The sequence below is a fragment of the Schistocerca gregaria genome, chromosome 7, assembly GCF_023897955.1.
Source record: "Schistocerca gregaria isolate iqSchGreg1 chromosome 7, iqSchGreg1.2, whole genome shotgun sequence".
Taxonomy (NCBI): Eukaryota; Metazoa; Arthropoda; class Insecta; order Orthoptera; family Acrididae; genus Schistocerca; species Schistocerca gregaria.
In genome coordinates this window covers 49,364,898-49,387,260 of record NC_064926.1, presented here as the reverse complement: position 1 = coordinate 49,387,260, position 22,363 = coordinate 49,364,898, and the positions used below count along the sequence as shown (strand labels likewise).

General features: G+C 43.4%; 1 protein-coding gene across 1 annotated transcript in view; it reads right to left on the bottom strand.

Moving 5' to 3' along the window:
* Window positions 1-13,725: 13,725 nt before the first annotated feature.
* Window positions 13,726-22,363, bottom strand: part of LOC126281970 (uncharacterized) — a 192,488-nt gene continuing 183,850 nt past the window's right edge. The window contains exon 3 of the mRNA XM_049981345.1: window positions 13,726-14,153. Coding sequence (XP_049837302.1) covers window positions 14,008-14,153 — 146 coding nt within the window. The 3' untranslated portion in view covers window positions 13,726-14,007. The remainder of the gene's footprint in view (window positions 14,154-22,363) is intronic.

The window sequence follows — 22,363 nt, the reverse complement described above, 5'->3', positions numbered from 1 at the left end:
GTGTGTCTCTTGTCATTTCTTCTTGTTGTTCCACGATGATTGGTTTTAGGATTGTTGGAGTTCTTGGTGCAAGTGTTTATGTGGAACTGTGTGTAGCTTTTGTGATTTCCGCTGAGCAGATGAATGCTGTCTGCCTACTGGAGTAGCCAGTCGGTTGGTTGCGACAGAGCAGAGAAGAAGTCTCCGTGGCGTGAGGTCAGGCTGGGGTCGCTGGTGGCATGCACGCACCGTCGGAGTTGTGTGGCACTAGCTGCGAGAGCTGCAAAGTTCGTCACCCACCGAACCTGCATACAGGAGTGGAGTAATCAGTGAACCTGTTATGAAACCTCGACTGCTGTGACATCTCTTCATTGACTGCTGGTTGTTGCTTCCTGAGCTGTTCCCGCAAGCAGCAATGGGGTGGTGTGCTGGAATTGGCTAAATTTTGCAGCTGTCTACCTATATTGTGTTTAACTTTTGAAATGATTATAATTCATTAGTGAAGTGCACCAGCGGTATCTTCTGCCTTGTGGCCATTAACGTTCCAGTTACCTGTTCTGGTCTCTAGCGTAGTTTTACGGCAGTGTGTTTTCCTCGCCTTGTTGATGCTATCCGGCGAGGCGTGTAGTTTGATAGCTTGATGCTGTTCTCCCTTCTTCTTTGAGTGGTTATTGTGCTTTTACTGTTTAGACGCCACTTAAGACATAGTCCTGCTGCAATCCTCGTCCTCGCTGATATTTTTTTGTTCTTGTGCCATTGGTTGATTAGATTGTTGATGTTCTTCAGCCGTCCTTAGGTCGTACTGCCACCCAGTTATTTAGTGTTACGCTTGGCTGCCTGTCTCACTTAAACTGTTAGTGTTTCCTCCCCAGGAAGACCCTTGGAACACTTCTGAGCACCACTGTTCTGTTGTTTGTGATTGTGATTTTCTTTTGTCACGAGTACTGTGCCTGGTCTTCAGCTGTGTATTAATTTTGTCTGTTCTTGTTCAGTATATGGCCTTCAGCCGAACCTTATGTGAAGTATTTTAGGATTAGGCCTCCGGCCGTATTTCATTTACAATTCTTGTTTGCCATGTATTTAGGCCTTCAGCCGCATTTGTTTTAAAATTTGTGGCTTTCAGCCGTAATCTGTAAATTCCTGTCTGTAATATATATCAGTGGTTAAGATGGTTTTCTGTTGTATTGTGTAAATGCTTGTTTTTAAAGGTTGCCTTTACTATGTTGAAATGTTATTGGGCTTTCAGCAGAGGAATTCATTCAAGTTTTCCTTAATATGGTTTTTAGCCAAAATTGGTAAATGCTTGCTTTTTAAAGAATTTCCTTTGTTGATCTGAAACATTATTGAGGCCTTTAGTCAAGAAGATATTTTACTTAAGTAAAAAGCTGCCGTTTGTCTAAATTCTTGTGTCTTAAAAGGAATTACCTAAATCTTACTATTGAGAAGTTACTTCGGCCCTCAACCATGAATTGATCCGTGCAGTTTAAAGAGAAAATTGTGCATTGTGTTTTCGAGGAATAAAGTTCTGTGTTCTTGTGTAACTGACAGTAACTGATCTTGGCTCCTCTCGACAACCTGATCCGCTCTGTTCTGCGAAAGCAGATTTCACTGCAACCTGTACTGCTTAGAGGAAAGAACCTTGGAGCTAGATATGATGGCTGCTAAGGCCAGGAATATTGCAGTGTGTGTCATAAAGGGTTTGCTATCCACTGTAGTGGTACATGTTGTTATTTAAAATAGCAACAAGTTTCACTTCTCTCTATTGTAACTATGCAAGGTGTTTGTGGAGAAATGTGATTTTAAATAGCAATATACGTAGAGCGACATGTTGTATACGCATGTTTTGGATTTATGTGCAAATGTAAAGTGAACCATCTGTATGAATATCAAGAGCTCAGTTGTAAAACCAGTCCCATGCAAAGAAGGAAAAGCAGAAAGTTAGGTGTATGTAGAGGGTCTATACAAGAGAGATGTACTCGAGGGCAATATTATGGAAATGAAAGAGGATGTAGATGAAGATGAGAAGGGAGATATGATACTGCCTGAAGAATTTGACAGCGCACTGAAAGACGCCCCAGGAGTAGACAATATTCCGTTAGAGCTACTGTTAGCCTTGGGAGCGCTAGCCATGATAAAACTCTTCGTCTGGTGAGCAAGATGTATGAGACAGACGAAATAGTCTCAGACTTCAAGAAGAATATAACAATTCCATTTACAAAGAAAGCAGTTGCTGATAGGTGTGATAATTACCGAATTATCAGTTTAATAAGTCACGGTTGCAAATTACTAGCACGAATCCTTTACAGGAGAGTGTAAAAACTTGTAGAAGCCGACAAGATCAATTTGGATTTCGGAGAAATCTAGGAACACGTGAGGCAATATTGACCCTTTGACTTTTCACAGAAAACACGCTAAGGAAAAGGGGAACCTACGTTTATAGCATTTGTAGACTTAGAGAAATCTTTTGACAATGTAGACTGGAATACAGTCTTTCAAATTCTAAAGGTCGCAGGAGTAAAATACAGGGAGCGAAAGGTTTATTACAACTTCTGCAGAAACCAGATGGCAGTTATAACAGTCGATGGGCACGGAAGGGAAGCAATGGGTGAGAAGGGAATGAGACAGGATTGTAGACTATCCCCAATGTTATTCAATGTTTATACTGAGCAAGCAGTAAAGGAAACAAAAAGAAAATCGGAGTAGGAATTAAAGTTCAGGGAGAGAAAGTTAAAATTTTGAGGTTTGCTGATGATATTGTAATTCTGGCAGAGACACCAAAGGACTTGGAAGAGCAGTTGAACGGAATGGACAGTGTCTAGAAAGGAGGATATAAGATAACCCCCAACAAACGGAAAACGAGGATGGAATGTAGTCCAATTAAATCTGGTGATGCTGAGGAAATTAGATTAGGAAATGAGACACTTAAAGTAGTAGATGAGTTTTGCTAAGGAAAATAATCGATGATAGCCGTAGGAGGAAGGATATAAAATGTAGACTGGCAATGGCAAAAAAGCATTCCTGAAGAAGAAAAATTTGTTAACATCGACTATAGAATTGTCAGGAAGTCCTTTCTGAAATTATTTGTATTGACTGTAGCCATGTGTGTGTGTGAAACATGGACGATAAACAGTTCGGACAATAAGAGAATAGAAGCTTTTGAAATGTGGTGATACAGAGGAATACTGAAAATTGTACGTGTAGATCCGATAATTGATGAGGAGGTACTAAATAGAACTGGGGAGATGAGAAATTTGTGGTACAACCTGACTGGGAGGAGGAATCGGTTGATAGGATATATTCGGAGACATCAAGGGATCACCAATTTAGTACTGGAAGGAAGCGTGGGGAGTACAAATCGTAGAGGAAGACGAAGAGGTGAATAAAGTAAGTAAATTCAGAATGATGTAGGTTGCAGTAATTACTCTGAGATGAAGAGACTTGCAGGATAAGGTAGCATGGAGAGCTGCAACAGACCATTCTTTGGAGTGAAGACCACACCAGCAACTTGAAGAGCCAAATGAGAGCATAGTGCATTAACAAGATGGACGACGAGCGATTGGGAAGCGGTTTATACTTTGCAGTCCCACTTTAGTGACGCTGTGGACTCCAGAGCTGAAGGAGCCTGACGACAATAGTCTAGCCCCAGAATAAAAGAAACCATATTGTGCAATCTTTTACTTACTGTCATTATATGGGCTGTCATGGCCAGAGTGGGGACGATAATATTGCAAATGAATGATCTGTTCACTCGATGTTGTAATAATTTATGGGAAATGTGAAATACAGAAGAGTTTCTTAAAGAATAGTTATGTAATTTTGTAGCTTGCAGGTACAGATACGAGTTCGTTTACAGCCCTCGCCCCACACCTCTGCAGCAGGAAAACACGATTCACAGTGCAATAGGTGGTACTGCACAGCAGGACCACTGCATCAAGAACTTTAGGAGAAGGCGAGAGTGAAGTTGGAATAGGGTAAAAGTAATTGTGAACAACACCAGCCTGACTGATGGCTTCATAAAGTAGGTATCCTCAGCAACGCAAACACAAATCTCAGAAACGAAAATCTGGAAAGAAGTTATAGATTTAAAGAGAACTTGTTGAAATAACTAGCGATGCAAATGCTTGGAGTAATTCGGAGAAGCATCTACAGGCGTTAGTAGAACAGAATGTACAGGAGAAAATTGACTCTACCAGTGGTATCTGTAATTCTGTGGACGATACCGGCGACCACCATAATGAATTTCAGAAATTACGGCAAGAATTAGAAAATAGCAAGCAGCAACTTAGAAATAAGATAACTACAGCTACACCGAGTTGTCTCATGAGGTAACAGAGGAATTTCAAAAAGGAAGTGGAAGGTGTTGTGGTTGGCAGGAGAGCCAACACCGTATTGCTAAAGGAGGCCGAAATACACGCGTTTTAGCTCACGCAGGCTGGCGTGAGGTCTGGAACATGACAAGGGAATTAGAACTGAGAAAAACGGACGTAGCTGGTGGAAGACTTAACTTTAATCCATTTAATGACGAACGTCGCTCTTGACGGTACATGATTTACAATATCAATAGAAACTGATCATGGCGCCTTGCTAGGTCGTAGCAAATAACGTAGCTGAAGGCTATGCTAAACTATCTTCTCGGCCATTGAGAACGTAGGTAGGCAGTGAACCATAGCTAGCAAAGTCGGCTGTACAACTGGGCGAGTGCTAGGGAGTCTCTCTAGACCTGCCGTATGGCGGCGGTCGGTCTGCAGTCACTGATAGTGGCGACACGCGGGTCCGACGTACACTACCGGACCGCGGCCGATTTAAAGGCTACCACCTAGCAAGTGTTGTGTCTGGCGGTGACACCACAGAAGGAATTGGTCAAAACAGTTTCCGAAATTTAAGCCAGACCGTGAGGTTTATCCAACGTATTTTTAAGGGGATTCTGTCGATTTCCACCAAAGAAGGGAGTGAATTCCAAACAGATTTTGTACTACTTTGGTTAGTAGCTGAAGCTGTAGTATGAGGAAGCGCCCATCCTGAAGAATTTAATAGTGAGAGGATTTCCAGGAGAAATTTAACAGAAAGTATTGGTCGAAGAGTTCAGAAGAAAAGTTAACATTTGAATAATTAGATCTTAAGTACTATAATCGTTCATCAGATAGCTATAAAAATATATTCAATGATATTTGACCAGTACTAAATATTTAGACAAACCGCTAGAGGTAAACATGTGTCTGTTTCGAAATACCATCCAAAATCGAAACCTTGTGCACGGGTTATGAAAGAAACAATACAGCTGTGAAGGACTTACTGTGTGTATAAATATACAACTTGGTCTCAGATGATTCTTGAGTTTCGAATTATCTTAAACTACCACATGTATCTTACGGGATTACCACATGTCAAAGTTATGAATAAAAACTGTATTGACGAACTCTTACTAGATTTAAGTCCCCACCATGAGATAAAGCAGAATCATAGAATTACATAAGATAGCAGATGACAATCAGTATAGACAAACGAAATTACTTCGACCATCATCAGTTGTTTTGCTTCTCAAATAGCAAAACTCCTTTACTACTTTGTCTCATTTCCTAATCTAATTCTCTCAGCATCACCCGACTTAACTTGACTACGTTCCATTATCCTCCTTTTGCTTTTGTTGATGTTCCTCTTATACCCTCCTTTCAAGACACTGTCCATTCCGTTCAACTGCTCTTCCAAGTCCCTTGCTGTCTCTGCCAGTATTACAATGTCATGAGCGAACCTCAAAGTTTTTATTTCTTCTCCTTGGATTTTCATACCTACTCCGAACTATTCTTTTGTTTCCTTTATTGCTAGTTCAGTATACAGATTGAATGACATTGGAGATAGGCTACAACCCTTTCTCACTCCCTTCCCAACCACTGCTTCCCTTTCATACCCCTCGACTCTAATAACTGCCATCTGGTTTCTCCACGAAGTGTAAATAGCTTTTCGCTCCCTGTATTTTACCCCTGCCACCTTCAGAATTTGAAAGAGAGTATTCCAGTCAACATTGTCAAAAGCTTTCTCTAAGTCTACAAATGCTAGAAACGTAATTTTGCCTTTCCTTAATCTTTCTTCTAAGATAAGTCGTAGGGTCAGTATTGTCTCACGTGTTCCAACATTTCTACGGAATCCAAACTGATCTTCCCCGAGGTCGGCTTCTACCAGTTTTTCCGTTCGTCTGTAAAGAATTCGCGTTAGTATTTTGCAGCTGTCACTTATTAAACTGATAGTTTGGTAATTTTCACATCTGTAAACACCTGCTTTCTTTGGGATTGGAATTATTATATTCTTCTTGAAGTCTGAGGGTATTTCGCCTGTCTCATACATCTTGTAAGTAACGCTTGGTTTATTATATATTTTTATAGGAAGGTTAGATGAAACAGAGCATTAAATACAGAAATATTTCTGACATACATGGAATATGTTGCGCACTTATATAAACGCATATTTTCCATCTGATGTTATCTGATTTACACTGCCATTTAGAAATACGACTACAAGTGAATGGTGAGTGTGTCTCTATTGGCTAACCATAGAGGTGTATCAGGATCAATTTTTGGGGCCTGTAAAAGTGAAGCTGTGTTGAGTCTGTTCTGCAGAGTGCATTAACACATTTCGTCCTCCGGAGTCATGGTGACGTACTCAACAGGGTGGGTTATCCAGGGAAAGGGGTGGGAAGGAATCTGTCTTTACGGTCTATCTTCTTTCGTTCTTCTACGCTGATGCGCCTTTTTCTTATTTCTGACTTCCTTTCTTTTCCAACAGGAGCACCAATTGTATCTTCCCTCTTCATATATTCATACGTTACCATTTTAGTAACCCTTCTTTTTCCGGACCACATAGTGGTATAGACATTCTGATTTCACAGAAAAAGCTAAGAGGCTATCAGTAAGATTTATGGTACCACACATTCGACTTCGGAACAAATGATTTTTTAAATTTTTTGACACACAGTAAACGGTATTAGTGTCTATGGTGGGGAGAGAAGCACATGTTTGTAACGTCAGTTGGACAGCGGGTGAAGGAACGGTGTAAACGCTAACATTGGAAAAAAATTGATATACAAACAAATACGTGAGATCAAAATGCATAAAACGAAAAACCGGTTCGCCGCTGCTACGGCAGGTGGCAGTAGCCGTATACCACAGTAGGAAGTCTTAATGAAGTAATGGGGAGCGAAATTTAAGAAGAAAAACTCATGCTAGTACCGAGAAGCGCATTAGAGCTCAAACGAATATTGGCTTATGTATAATCAAAATGCAGTAGTGATGAATATATTACATATTCCAGTGTAAATGATGGGGATCAATGATCTGTTAACTAAATGTTTTATATTTTATAATAATTGAGAGATAAGAAACAGAGATTAATAATAAGCATGACATTATGATCAACTGAAAATTAGTAGTTAATTGGTAATATAGACGATGAGTGAGGGTGTAGAGAGACAAAACAGGCAACAAATTGATTACCTCACTACCACAGTTTTGTTTTTCTGTTTGACGTGTTTCTGTTAAAGCAAATGATCTGTAACCGTGTTTAGATTAACAATAACAAACGTATCCAAATGTTACAGAATGATTCAAATGGCTCCAAGCACTATGGAACTTACCATTTGAGTTCACCAGTCCCCTAGGCTTAGAACTAATTAAACCAAACTAACCTAACTACATCACACACATCCACGCCCGAGGCAGGATGCGAACCTGCGACCGTAGCAGCTTCGCTGTTTCGGACTGAAGCACCTATAACCGCTCAGCCACAGCGGCCGGCTCCATATGTTACAACCTAGAAACAAAAAACAAAAATTCTTAATGATAAGTCGTTAAAGACAGGTAAAGAAGAGGAAACGCTCAGTGCGAAATGTAACAGCAGTGACTTGGAAGTGTAGGGAGATGATGTAAAGGAAAGAGGCAAGAAACGTGTTTTATATAGCCTAGTGTAGTCACTACGCTAAGGGGGAAACTTCACATCTAGCAGCTGTAAAGGAAAAATGTCAGAAGTCGGGCACACAATTATAAGTTTTAAGACGGATTGTGTCCATATTGATACAGAGCTATGAGAGAAGATAGACAAACCCATATAATGGAAATTCTAGTCCATGGTCGGGTCAATCTAGAGAAGTACTAACGTAAATCTTTTTTGGTAGGGAACGAAAAAAAGGAAGGAACACTTGCATCGCCAATACAATCTCAGTATCTGTGCAGACGATTAATAGAAAGCGCAGTTAGTAAAGACAAGCATAGTTTAAAGCATGTGGACTTACCTGACCAGTGCTGATTCTTTGAACCTTCGTTTTCTTTACATGTTGAATGAACGTAAATCTGAAATTTGGCGAAGTGGAGGAAGATGGATTGGCATATGAGCATGTAACTTCTTAAAGTAAATAAAGGTTGAAATGTTTATATATTAAGTAAATTGAGAAAACTACGTGTACACTGTTACGAACGAATCACTCGTGATTATTCATAATAAAGGTTAATATAGTCAAGTCAAAGTTTGAGAAGTCATATCAAATGGTTCACATTGGATTTTACGAGCACGCATTCATTTATGAGCAAAATAAATTACTGTTGCAAGTAATTCAAACTCGTTTACTAGATTATGACAGTAGTTTGTTTTACGGAAAAGTCATTAACAAGTGAAAGGTGGGTTGTTGAGAAAGAACAGAGGCGTGGAAGGGTCAACATACCTTTCAATCAGTTAAGCTTATCATAAAATAACTATTGTCCTTAATGGAAATATAGATATTGACACTTACCATTGGCTGTTAACAAAAATGACTGACTTAGGATAGCTGAACGAATGGATTTCACTATGGAGAGAAGTAAAATACAGTTCGATCCCCAGGCAACTTGATGTAGAAACGATAATAGTTTATCAGACGGTCAGAGCCTTCAGATACGATATTTAACTACGTAAGTTATTTTACACAACATCATTCACTTTAGAGGAGGGATCTGTAGTAGTACACGCACGAGTTCCTGGGTTCGATTCCCGGTCGGGTTGGGGATTTCCTCTGCCCAGGGACTAGGTGTCTGTGTTGTCCTCAACATTACACCATGATTTCGTGAAAGTGGCTGTATTGGACTGCGTAGAGGTTAGGAATTTGTATGGGCGCTGATGGCCACGCAGATGAGCGCTCCACAAACCAAATACCATCATCATCATCATCATCATCATGTAGTGGTGAATGTTGTTATTTACACTGCCTCACTTCTTTCTACTAAAAGGATAAAAGATGTCTGTGGGGAACCATGATTTTAATTAGTAATGTAGGAATAAGGGCACACTGGGCGCGAGTTTGTTGGATTCATGTGCAGATGTGAAAGTCTAAATGGGAGCACTGTGCATCAACAAGACGCGGGGACGAGCGAGTGTCTCTGCTGGCGATGGAGAAATCGTTCGCACTACGCAGTCGCTCTTTGAGGATGCTGCGGACTCCACGATAGAGATCTAGGCCCAGAATAAAAGAAGCTTTATTACATAACCTGGTACGTAATAACTGTGATTTATGAGTTATAGTGTACAGTTGGGTACCACTATGTTGTAATTGAGCGATCTGTTCACTCAATCTTGTAATACACACATCAAAACCTGTACAGGAAATTGGAATAGAGATCAACATAAACATCATTTGCCCCCTTTTTATTGCTCATGAAAACCACACATTGCATGTTGTACCACCATACAACGAGAGCTTCAGAGGTGGTAGTCCAGATTGCTGTACACACCGGTAACACGTCCTCTTGCATTGATGCATGCCTATATTCGTCGTGGCGTACTATCCACAAGTTCAAGGCATTGTTGGTCCAGATGGTCCTAGTCCTCAGCTGTCATTCGGTGTAGATCTCTGAGTGGTTGGTGGGTTACGTCGTCTATAAACAGCCCTTTTGAATCTATACCAAACATGTTTGATATGGTTCATGTCTGGAGAACATGCTGGCTACTCTAGTCGAGGGATGTCGTTATCCTAGAGGAAGTTCAAATGGTTCAAATGGCTGTGAGGGCTATGGGACATCTGAGTTCATCAGTCCCCTAGAACTTAGAACTACTGAAACCTAACTAACCTAAAGACATCACACACACCCATGCCCGAGGCAGGATTCGAACCTGCGACTGAAGCTCGCTCGCTCGCCCATACCAGCCGGTCCTGAAGGGAAGTCATTTACAAGATGTGCACGGTAGGGTCGCGAATTGTCGTCCATGAAGACGAGTGCCTCGGCAATATGCTGCCGATATGGTTGCACTATCGGTCGGAGGATGGAATTCATGTATCGTACAGCCGTTGCGGCACCTTCCATGACCACCAACGGCGTATGTCGGCCCTACATAATGCCACCCCGAAACATCAGGAACCTCCACCTCGCTGCACTTGCTGGACAGTGTGTCTCAGGCGTTCAGCCTGGTCCGGTTGCCTCCAAACACGTGTCCGGCGATTGTCTGGTAGAAGGCACATGCGACGTTCATCGATGATAAGGTGATGGCAATCATGAGCGGTCCATTTGGCATGTTTGTTGGACCCGTCTGTACCGCGCTGCATGGAGTCATGGTTGCAAAGATAGACCTCGTCATGGGCGTCGGAAGTGAAGTTGCGCATCGTGCAGCCAAGTGCGCACAGTTTGAGTCGTAACACGACGTTCTGTGGCTGCACGAAGAGCATTATTCAACATGTTAGGGTTCCTCCGAGCCATAATACGTAGGTAGCGGTCATCGACTGTAGTTGTGGCCTGAGCGAGGTATGTCGTCGACAGTTCCTGTCACTCTATATCTCGTCCATGTCTGAACAACACCGCTTTGGTTCACTCCGAGACGCCTAGACACTTCCCTTGTTGAGAGTCCTTCCTGGCACAAAGTAACAATTCGACAGCGATCGAACCGCAGTATTGACCGTCTAGGCATGGTTGAACTACAAACAACACGAGCCATGTACCTCCTTCCTGGTGGAATTTCCGGAACTGATCAGCTGTCGGACACACTCTGTCTAATAGGCGCTGCTCATGCATGTTTGTTTACATCTTTGGGCGGGTTTAGTGACATCGCTGCACAATCAAAGGGACTGTGTCTGTCATACAATATCCGCAGTCAAAGTCTATCTTCAGGAGTTCTGGGAACCGGGATGATGCAAAACATTTTTGATGTGTGTAATTTGTGATAAATGTTAAATACAGAACAGTTCTTTAAAGAACGAATAGTGTTAAGTGCAATTTTTTTGAATAGCACAGAATTTACGCTTGTACTACAAAAATGAAGGTGACTCCCTGTTCTTCGAATACTGCAGCTAACGAATGTCGTGACGATACGAACCGTCGCGTCGTCTTCAACCCTTTTGCAAACCGAAGACGCTGACCACTTATTATTCCAGTTTTGTTAGTTACTAGCGTGCCGGCTAACCGCTTGACCAAGCTGACTTCTTACCAAAAAAATGGTTCAAATAGCTCTGAGCACTATGGGACTTAACATCTATGGTCATTAGTCCCCTAGAACTTAGAACTACTTAAACCTAACTAACCTAAGGACAGCACACAACACCCAGCCATCACGAGGCAGAAAAAATCCCTGACCCCGCCGGGAATCGAGCCCGGGAACCCGGGGATGGGAAGCGAGAACGCTACCGCACGACCACGAGATGTGGGCTGACTTCTTGCAACCGGCACCTTCGCACGCATGGATCAGCTTCATAATAAACGAGTAAAATCTTTTCTCGGATATACCAGAATAATACACCGTACTGCTTGCAGATTACGTTGTTTTAATGGCCTACTAAAGGTGTACAAAGTCTGAAGTAAATATGCGATCCCAATGTCGTGGCATCCCCTTGATAAACAACAAACTTTCAGTACGATGTCAACAAAACACTTCACCAAAACCAACATAAACAAGAGCAAAGATGATCATTTTCAGGTGTTGGAAATTACCATTGTTACCAACATATACAATATACGAGGGTCGTCCACAAAGAAAGTTCCGTTTCTATTTCCATCCGCGACAGCGCTACGATCGCAGTTCCGAGCATGCGCGGCAGTTACTCTGACTCGAGGAGAAGACATGTACGCCATTTTCAGATCGCTGCTGCCGACGTGTGCTTTGTAGTGCTTCTATATAATGGCAGCCATAATTGAAAATGCCGCAGCATGTGAAATCAGATATGTGGTCGTTTCCTAATTGCAAAGAAAGTTAAACCAAAGGGAATTCATCGGCAAATGTGCGAGGTTTACGGAGAAAATGCTATGAGCGATTCAATGGTTAGAAGCTGGGTAAGACTGTTCAACGAAAAACGTGATCAAGTACACGATGAAGAACGAAGTGGACGTGCGTTTGTGAAGTGGTTCACACAATTGAAGAGAAGATTAAGCACAACCGTAACTTTGTACTAAGTGCCCTTGCTGTGGAAGTTCCGCAAATCTCACTAATTCATGAAATTGTTAATGAAAAACTGAAAATTCGAAAGTCTTGCTCACATGACCAAAATACTACTGAACTACACAAAAAACAGTGGATGGGCAGTGCACTTCAGTTTTTGACACGCTACAATGAAGAAGGAGATGGTTTTCTTTCTCGGATAGTCACGGGGGATGACACTTGGGTATCGTATGACACACCTGAAACAAAACGGCAATCACTGGAATGGAGGCACACTTCATCCCCAACGAAGGTTAAGCCTAAGCAAAGCTTGACACCTTGACAAGTCATTTGCACTGTCTTTGGGACGGAAAAGGCATTTTGCTAATTGATTTCTTAACCACAAGGTCAAACAATCAATGCACACAGCTTCTGCGAGACCATTAAGAAATTGCGCCGCGCAATACAGGACAAGCGCCGAGGATTTCTTTCAAAATGTATTGTTTTTTTCCACGATAATGGCATACCTCAGCGGTTGTAGACGCTTCAGTCTGGAACCGCGCTGCTGCTACGGTGCCAGGTTCGAGTCCTGCTTCGGGCAAGGATGAGTGTGACGTTTTTAGGTTAATTAGGTTTAAGCAGTTGTAACTTTAGGCGACTGATGACCTCAGATGTTAAGTCCCATAGTGCTAAGAGCCATTTCAACCATTTTCCATACAGCCCAGACCTCGCTCCTAACGACTTTCATCTCTTCTTACACCATAAATTCTGTCCTTCATGGTCAACACTTAAACGATGATGACGAGCTGAAAGAACATGTTACAACATGGTTGACCACACAGGTGGCAACATTCTATGAAGAAGGCATACAGAAACTTGTGCCAAGCTATGACAAGTGCCTACAAAATTTCGGAAGCTACGTAGAAAAGTAGTTTAACAATTCCAGATTTTTGTGCAATAAATATTTTTTCTGTATCTGTGCACTTTTGTTTTATAATAGTAAATGGAACTTACTTCGTGGACATACCTCGTATTCCAAACAGTTTCGCTGGAAGCAAATCTTTTCTTTTTTTTGTCAATTACCAATGGTTTGCTATAATTGAAATAAAATGTGCATGGTAGCATCCGTAAGTATGCCTCTAAAATTTATTGTATTGCTGTCAAGTATCATTCTAAACCCAATAAAGTATATACCGTTGTAATCAGAAAAAACTGTACCATTTGATAATGTTGCAAAAAAATTCCATATTCCTATCATTCAGAAGTTCCTAGTGTCCTTAACTGGTTGGTAATATACGAGTAGATGTACCAACATTTGGCTGCGTAGTAGAACCACAGCTTTCAGCAGGGGAAAAAAGGCATTGAGGATGTGGAAGGAAACAAACCTTGAAATAAAGTTTCCAACAACACTTTAATGCACTTCACGACGCAGGCTTGTATTTAAGTACACACGGTCGTTAACACAGCTTATACATTCCGTGATGAGAGAGTGAAATGCTTGCATAGTAGATACGAGGCGCCGAAGCACGACGGACGAGTGAGCGCTGGCGGCTCAGTGGCGGGGCGGGGTGGGGTGTGGCGAGGTGAGGTGAGGCAGCGTGACGTAGCGAGCAGGCAGGCAGGTGCTGACGGCCCAGGCGGAGGCTCCAGGCGGCGGCTGGCGCGCGGCGGCTCTCACTGCTGCTGGACGCGCCGCCGCCGGCTGAAGCCGAAGCGCACGCGCTGCGAACGTGCCCCGGCAGCCTGCGCGCCCTCACTCGACAGCTGGTTGAGCAGCATCAGCAGCTGCGGCACCGACAGCTTCTTCTTGGGCCGCCCCACTGTCCAACACAAACACACTGGTGTCAAGCACACTGCATCTATCAGACACAAGTTTTCTGTTTAGCTATTCTCTACATCTCCACTTTCTTTCACTGGTGCCATGTCCCGCGCTGACACAGGGTCGGTATTGTTAGGAACGTCCAGAATGAGATTTTCACTCTGCAGCGGAGTGTGCGCTGATATGAAACTTCCTAGCAGATTAAAACTGTGTGCCGGACCGAGACTCGAACTCGGGACCTTCGCCTTTCGTGGGCAAGTGCTCTACCAACTGAGCTACCCAAGCACGACTCACGCCCCGTCCTCACAGCTTTACTTCTGCTTGTGCCTCGTCTGCTGCCTTCCAAAGGCAAAGGTCTCGAGTTCCAGTCTCAGTCCGGCATACAGTTTTAATCTGCCAGGAAGTTTCATATCAGCGAACACGCCGCTGCAGAGTGAAAATCTCATTCTGGAAACATCACCCACGCTGTGCCTAAGTCATGTCTCCGCAATATGCTTTCTTTCAGGACTGCTAGTTTTGCAAGTTTCGCAGGAGAGTTTCTGTAAAGTTTGGAAGGTAGCAGACGAGGTACTGGCAGAAGTAAACGTGTGAGGAGGGGCGTGAGTCGTGCTTGGGTAGTTCACTTGCTAGAGCACTTGCCCGCAAAAGGCAAAGGTCCCGAGTTCGACTCTCGGTCCGGCACACAGTTGCAATCTGCCAGGAAGTTTGTTAGGAACGTATTTGGCAAGGTTAGTGGAAAGAGGAAAAAAGAACTTATGTATTCCACACAGGGCAGTGGAAACAACTAGGCAACTCACGTGTACTGCATGCACAGTAGAATGAAAGTATTAACAATATGTCACTTTTATTCATTTTTCTTGCCATAACCCCCCAGGACGAAATTAATGTACCCCTGCTGTCTGTGTCAAGTGGAATGGATGTAATAGTGTGAGCGTGTTCAGATGTCTGCGAGTCATGTAACTGAGGCGGAACGTGGGGACCAGCCCGGTATTCACCTCGCGCGATGTGGAAAACCGCCTAAAAACCACTTGCAGGCTGGCCAGCACACCGACCGACGACGGTAGTCTGATGGGCGGATTCGATCTGGGGTCGGTGCGCCTACCCGAGTCCAGGAAGAAGCGCATTTCTCTACATCTGCACTGTGGTGCTGAAAGTCATGGGATAGCCATGCGCACAAATGGCGGTAGTATCGAGTACGCAAGGTATAAGAGGGCAGTGCATAGGTGAAGCTGACCCATGTGAAAAGGTTTCCGATGTGATTATGGCCTCCGTAATATTTCTGGCTTATTCAGCCATCATATTAGGCTCCAGGAAGCTATTTCCAGGGCAGTGGAGATGCAAGAAGCATAGAGATGACGCAATGTGGGATGAGGTACCGGCGACAGATTCGGTACCATTCCCGTGAGGAAGACCGCCTGCATGATGCCGCTGCTCTGTGATTGGCTGCTGTGTTCGGCGGTAGGGCGCCAAAACGTTAAACTTTAGTTCCTGTTATTAACTAAACCTGTCATCCAAATTACTTCATTTTTTTAAATAAACACCTCTCAACAGCCAGCTAGCAATCAGTCATTTCAAAATTATTAAAATCAAAGTATTACTAAATAAAAAGGACGATATTACTGGCGATACACTTCGGTGGCGTTTGTTTCACGCCATGCTGCCTCGGCCTGTGAAGTGTCTCGGAGAGTCCCACTCTCCAGTTCTGACCGTTCCAGTAGACAGGCATGTTGTCTGTTATAGCAGTATCTGTTTCATGCAATTTTATTACTACAGTTCCGACCGTCGCTAGGTACAGACATGTTGTCTGTAACAGTAGTATTTGATTCGTGTAATTTTATTCACCAGTTCTGACGGTTCAAGTAGACAGACATGTTGTCTGTGGCACGATGTATTTCAAGTTATTTTAGCCAGATGTAATGACTGTGCAAAGATATGTTCAATACGTTGTGATCAAGAATAGTTTCTCGTGTCTATATCAATAAAAACGCGAGTGGCATCCCAAATGAGTTATAGCTTATTCGTAGCAGCAGTTCCTTGCGAAGTTAATTTCAGCCTCAAGAAAAAGAATCCACGACCTGCGTGCTGTTTTCTGGGGTGGGGACATGATCATCATGAAGAGAGCAGGTTAGTGAATTGTACGAGAACTTATGTATTCCACACAGGGCAGTGGAAACAACTAGGCACCTCACGTGTACTGCATGCGCAGTAGAATGAAAGTATTAACAATATCTCACTTTTATTCATTTTTCTTGCCATAACCCCCCGGGACGAAATTAGTGTAGCCCTGTTGTCTGCGTCAAGTGTAATGAATGCAATAGTGCGAGTGTGTTCAGATGTCTGCGAGTCGTGTAACTGAGGCGGAACGTGGAGAACAGCCCAGTATTCACATCGCGGGATGCGGAAAACCGCCTAAAAAACACATCCATGCAGCCCGGCACACCGACCGACGACGGTAATCCGCTGGGCGGATTCGATCTGGGGTCGGTGCGCCTACCGAGTCCAGGGATCAGCGCATTTCCCTACATCTGCACTGAGGTACCGAAAGTCATGGGATAGCAATATGCACATATACAGATGGCAGTAGCATCACGTACATAAGGTATAAGATGGAAGTGAATATTCCCTGAATGTGGAAGTAAATAGGAATATAAAAAGGGAGGAAGGTTTATCTGTTTAGAAACAGTAATAGGAGGCAGATTTCGGACTACTTAACAGATCAAAACGAAAATTTCTGTTCCGACACTGACAACGTTGAGTGTTTACGGAAAAAGTTCAAGGCAAACGTAAAATGCGTTTTAGACAGGTGCGTGCCGAATAGAACTGTGAGGGACGAGAAAAATACACCGTGGTTCAACAACAAAGTTAGGAAACTACTGCGAAAGCAAAGAGAGCTTCACCGTAAATTTAAACGAAGCCAAAACCACTCAGACAAACAGAAGCTAAACGATGTCAAAGTTAGCGTAAGGAGGGGTATGCGTGAAGCGTTCAGTGAATTCGAAAACATAATTCTATGAACCGACTTGACAGAAAATCCTCAGAAGTTCTGGTCTCACGCTAAATCAGTAAGTGGATCGAAACAGCATATCCAGACACTCTGGGATGATAATGACTTTGAAACAGCTGAAATATTAAACACCTTTTTCCAAATCTGTTTCACAGAGCAAGACCGCACTGCAGTTCCTTCTCTGAATCCTCGCACGAACGAAGAAATAGCTGACATCGAAATAAGAGCCTAAGGAATAGAAAAGCAACTGAAATCACTCAACAGAGGAAAGTCCACTGGACATGACGGGATACCAATTCGATTCTACACAGACTATGCAGAAGAACTTGCCCCCCCTTCTAACAGCCGTGTACCGCAAGTCCCTAGAGGAACGGAAGGTTCCAAATGATTGGAAAAGAGCTCAGGTAGTCCCAGTCTTCAAGAAGGGTCGTCTAGCAGATGCGCAAAGCTATAGGCCTATATCTCTGACATCGATCTGTTGTAGAATTTTAGAACATGTTTTTTGCTCGCGTATCATGTAATTTCTGGAAACCCAGAATCTACTCTGTAGGAATCAAAATGAATTCCGGAAACAGCGATCGTGTGAGACCCAACTCGCTTTATTTATTCATGAGACCCAAAAAATGTTGGATACAGGCTCCTAGGTAGATGCCATTTTCCTTGACAACCGGAAGGCGTTCGACAGTTCCGTATTGTCGCCTGATAAACAAAGTAAGAGCCTACGGAATATCAGACCAGCTGTGTGGCTGGATTGAAGAGTTTTTAGCAAACAGAACACAGCATGTTGTTCTCAATGGAGAGACGTCTACAGACGTTAAAGTAACCTCTGGCGTACCACAGGAGACTGTTATGCGACCATTGCTTTTCACAATATATGTAAATGACCTACTAGATAGTGTCGGAACTTCCATGCGGCTTTTCGCGGATGATGCTGCAATATACAGAAAAGTTGCAGCATTAGAAAATTGCAGCCAAATGCAGGAAGATCTGCAGCGCATAGGCACTTGGTGCAGGCAGTGGCAACTGACCCTTAACATAGACAAATGTAATTTATTGCGAATACATAGAAAGAAGGATCCTTTATTGTATGATTATACGATAGTGGAACAAACACTGGTAGCAGTTACTTCTGTAAAATATCTGGGCGAATGCGTATGGAATGATTTGAAGTGGGATGATCATATAGAATTAATGGTTGGTAAGGCGGGTGCCAGGTTGAGATTCATTGGTAGAGTCCTTAGAAAATGTAGTCCATCAACAAAGGAGGTGGCTTACAAAACACTCGTTCGACCTATCCTTGAGTATTGTTGATCAGTGTGGGATCCGTACCAGGTCGGGTTGACAGAGGAGACAGAGAAGATCCAAAGAAGAGCGGCTCGTTTCGTCACAGGGTTATTTGGTAAGCGTGATAGCGTTACGGAGATGTTTAGCAAACTCAAGTGGCAGACTCTGCAAGAGAGGCGCTCTGCATCGCGCTTTAGCTTGCTGTCCAGGTTTCAAGAGGGTGCGTTTCTGGATGAGGTATCGAATATATTGCTTCCCTCTACTTATACCTCCCGAGGAGATCACGAATGTAAAATTAGGGAGATTCGAGCGCGCACGCAGGCTTTCAGACAGTCGTTCTTCCCGCGAACCATACGCGATTGGGACAGAAAAGGGAGGTAATGACAGTGGCACGTAAAGTCCCCTCCGCCACGCACCGTTGGGTGGCTTGCGGAGTATAAATGTAGATGTAGATGATCCACGTGAAAAAGTTTCCGACGTGATTATGGCCGCACGATGGGGATTAAGACTTTCAATGCGGAATGGCAGTTGGAGCTAGAAGCATGGAACATTTCATTTAGGAAATCGTTGGGGAATTCAGTGTTCTAAGATCCACAGAGTCAAGAGTGTGCCGAGACTATCAAATGTCAGGCTACATCTGCCACACAGTGGCTGACAGACTTCACTTGACGTCCGAGAGCAGCAACGTTTGCTAAGAGTTGACACTGCTAGCAGACTAGAAACATTGTGTGAGAATAACTGCACAAAAGCCTGCCCCCGGTGGTCAGCACCACAGAATGTCAACCCTAACGGCCCGGGTTCGATTTCCGGCTGTGTCGGAAATGTTCTCCGCTCAGAGAGTCGTGTTGCCCTGATCATCATCATTTCATCACCATCGGCCCGCGTCCGCAGCTCGTGGACTGGGTGTTGTGTGTCCATCTTTTTCATCATCATTGACTCGCAAGTCACCGAAGTGGCGTCAACTAAAAGACATGCAATACTGCGGCCGAGCCCCCTCGAATGGGCCCCCCGGCCAACAATGCCATACGACCATTTCATTTACATCATCCAGCTGAACCGATTATTGACTGGAAATGCTACGTTCAGCTATTTGCATTTAGACTTCATGTGCGCAGACAGCGTTTCCACTGGCGTACAGTTGTTCGGGATTTGAAGAACATTCTGGGCAATTCGAGCGAATGATTTGACCACCGAGATTGCACGACATGAATCCCATCGAATATTTATGGGACATAATCGAATGGTCCGTACGTACACAAAATCCTACATCTGCAACACTTTCGTAATTATGAACAGCTGTAGAGATACCACAGTGCAATGTTTCTGCAGGTCACTTCAAATGGCTTGTTGAATCCATCTTTCGTCGAGTTGCTCCACTATGGCGGACAAGAGGAGGTCGAGATGACATTAGGAGGTATCCTATGATTTGTCACAGTGTATATCTTCACCTAAACTCCGCAGGCGTCCTTGTGATGTGTGGCGAACGCTACTTTGTGTACCCCTGTCGCTTCCCCCTATTTCCTGTTTCAGTGTGGCTCCTGGGAACAACTGTCGGTAGTCCTCCGTGTGGATTTCAATTCAGCAGTTTTATTTTCATGGTATTTTCACGAGGTATACTTCGGAGGAAGCTATATGTTTGTTGACTCTTCTAGGAAAGAACGCTGTCGGAGACAATACGTTGTAGAAAGCTTTCTTGCAGAGTCTGCTGCTCGAGTTGGTTGACCATCTCCATGATATCTACATGTACATGTACATGTACACCTACATGACTACTCTGCAGTTCACAGTTAAGTGTCTGGCAGAGGGTTCATCGAACCACCTTCAAGCTACTTCTTCATCTACTTCTTGTACCTTCGAAACGTGCACTGAAAATACGAACACTTAAATATTTCAGTGCGACCTCTGATTTCTCTTACTTTATGATGATTTCTTCCTGTGCACGTGGCCGCCAAAAAATATTTTAAATCTCTGAGGAGAAATACGGTGATTGAAATTTCATGAGAAGGTCCAGCCGCAGCGAAAAATGCTTAATGACTGCCATCCCATATCGTGTATCGTATCCGTACCACTCCCCTATTTCGCGATAATACAGAGCAAGCTGCCCTTCTTTCGACTTTTTCGATGTCCTGCGGCGATGTCCTGATGCGGATCCCACACCGAAAGGCAGCACTTCAGAAGATGGAGGACAAGCGTACTGTAAACAGCCTGCTGAGTAGACATGTTACACCTTCTAAGTGTTCTGCCTCATTCTTTGGATTATTTTCCCCACATCTTTGTACTCTTTCTGGTTTACGTTATTCGTAATTGTAATCCTTAACTATTTAGTTGAGTTTACAGCCTTTAGATTTGTCTGACATATAGTGTAACTGAAATTTAGCGGATTCCTTTCAGTGTCCATATGGATGACTTCACACTTTTCATGATTTAGAGTCCATTGTCACATTTTGCACCATACAGATGTCTATATCATTTTGCAATTACTTTTGATCATAAATGACTTTACATGACAGTAAATTGCAGCATCTTCTGCTTATTAAATGAACCTGTAACGAAATGCTCTTCTTTGCATCTACTATGGATGCAAGAGTGACGAGCCATATTTAAGTATTGGTCGAGCGAGCGTTTTTTCCCCTAGATTACTAAAACCTCTTAACATTTACGATTGCACTTGGTATCTCTTCGTCGTTGCCGCCAATATAGACACATGAGCTACACGTTCTCTTTAGTACCTTCATGGGGAATCTTGTTGTTGTGCTCTTGTCGTAAATATTACGATTGTTTAGTAAAGTATCTTAGACGCCCCCCCCCCCCCCCCCCCCTCCCCGGTTAGCCGATCGGTCTAACGCATGGCTTTTCGGAGCGGGAAGGAGCGCCTGGTCCCCGGCACGAATCCGCCTGGCGGACTTGTGTCGAGGTCCGGGGAGCCAGCCAGTCTGTGGATGGCTTTTAGGCGGTTTTCCATCTGCCTCGGTGAATGCGGGCTCCTTCCCCTTATTCCGCCTCAGCTACACTACGTCGGCGATTGCTGCGCAAACAAATTCTCGACGTACGTGTACACCACCATTACTCTACCACGCAAACATAGGGCTTTCACTCGTCTGGTGTGAGACGTTCCCTGGGGGGTCCACCAGGGACCGAACCGCACAATAACCCTGGGTTCGGCGTGGGACGGCGGAGGGGTGACTTGGACTGCGGTAGTCGTCGTGGGGTTGTGGACCACTGCGGCTGCGGCGGGGACGGAGCCTCTCCGTCGTTTCGAGGTCCCCGGTTAACATACAACAAGGTATCTTAGACGAAATATAAAGCAGCCACACTTCGAAAAGTGTTAGTTTGCATGATATTGACGCACTTCATTGCCAGTCTAGTCTTTTGCAGCTGAAATTACCGCAACGTTGATGATACTGCGTTTGATTTTGACGCAAATGTACTGGGTAGAACTTCACCTGAGCAGCAGCAGAAACTACAGTGACATAAAGGGAGACAAATATGCTCAATATGCCCTTAGAGAAATGTAAGAATGGCAACTACATTTTGTAACCACTGCTCAAGAGCAATTTGTGTAGAACATCGAGCTAGGTCTTGCACAGATTATAATAAGTGTCTGAAGCACAAGACTTTTTAGTCGTGTTTTGTGTGAGACACTTCTGGAATTATAATAATTTGTAACTAGTGCATACGTAACATTCATTGTGACTTCTTTTCCAATAACATTTTGAGCAGTTAAATTGTCGTATGTTATGAAACAGGACATCTTGTACTTACTTTGTATGTAACATACCATTAGACATCTAATAATTGTAACTGACTAATACATAACATAAAAATTACGACTTCCTGACAGTAAAATTTGGAGTAGTAAAATTTAAAGCTGTTTAATAGCAATTTAACATTCCCCCCCCAATTCAGTTCTCTAGGATAAAGCT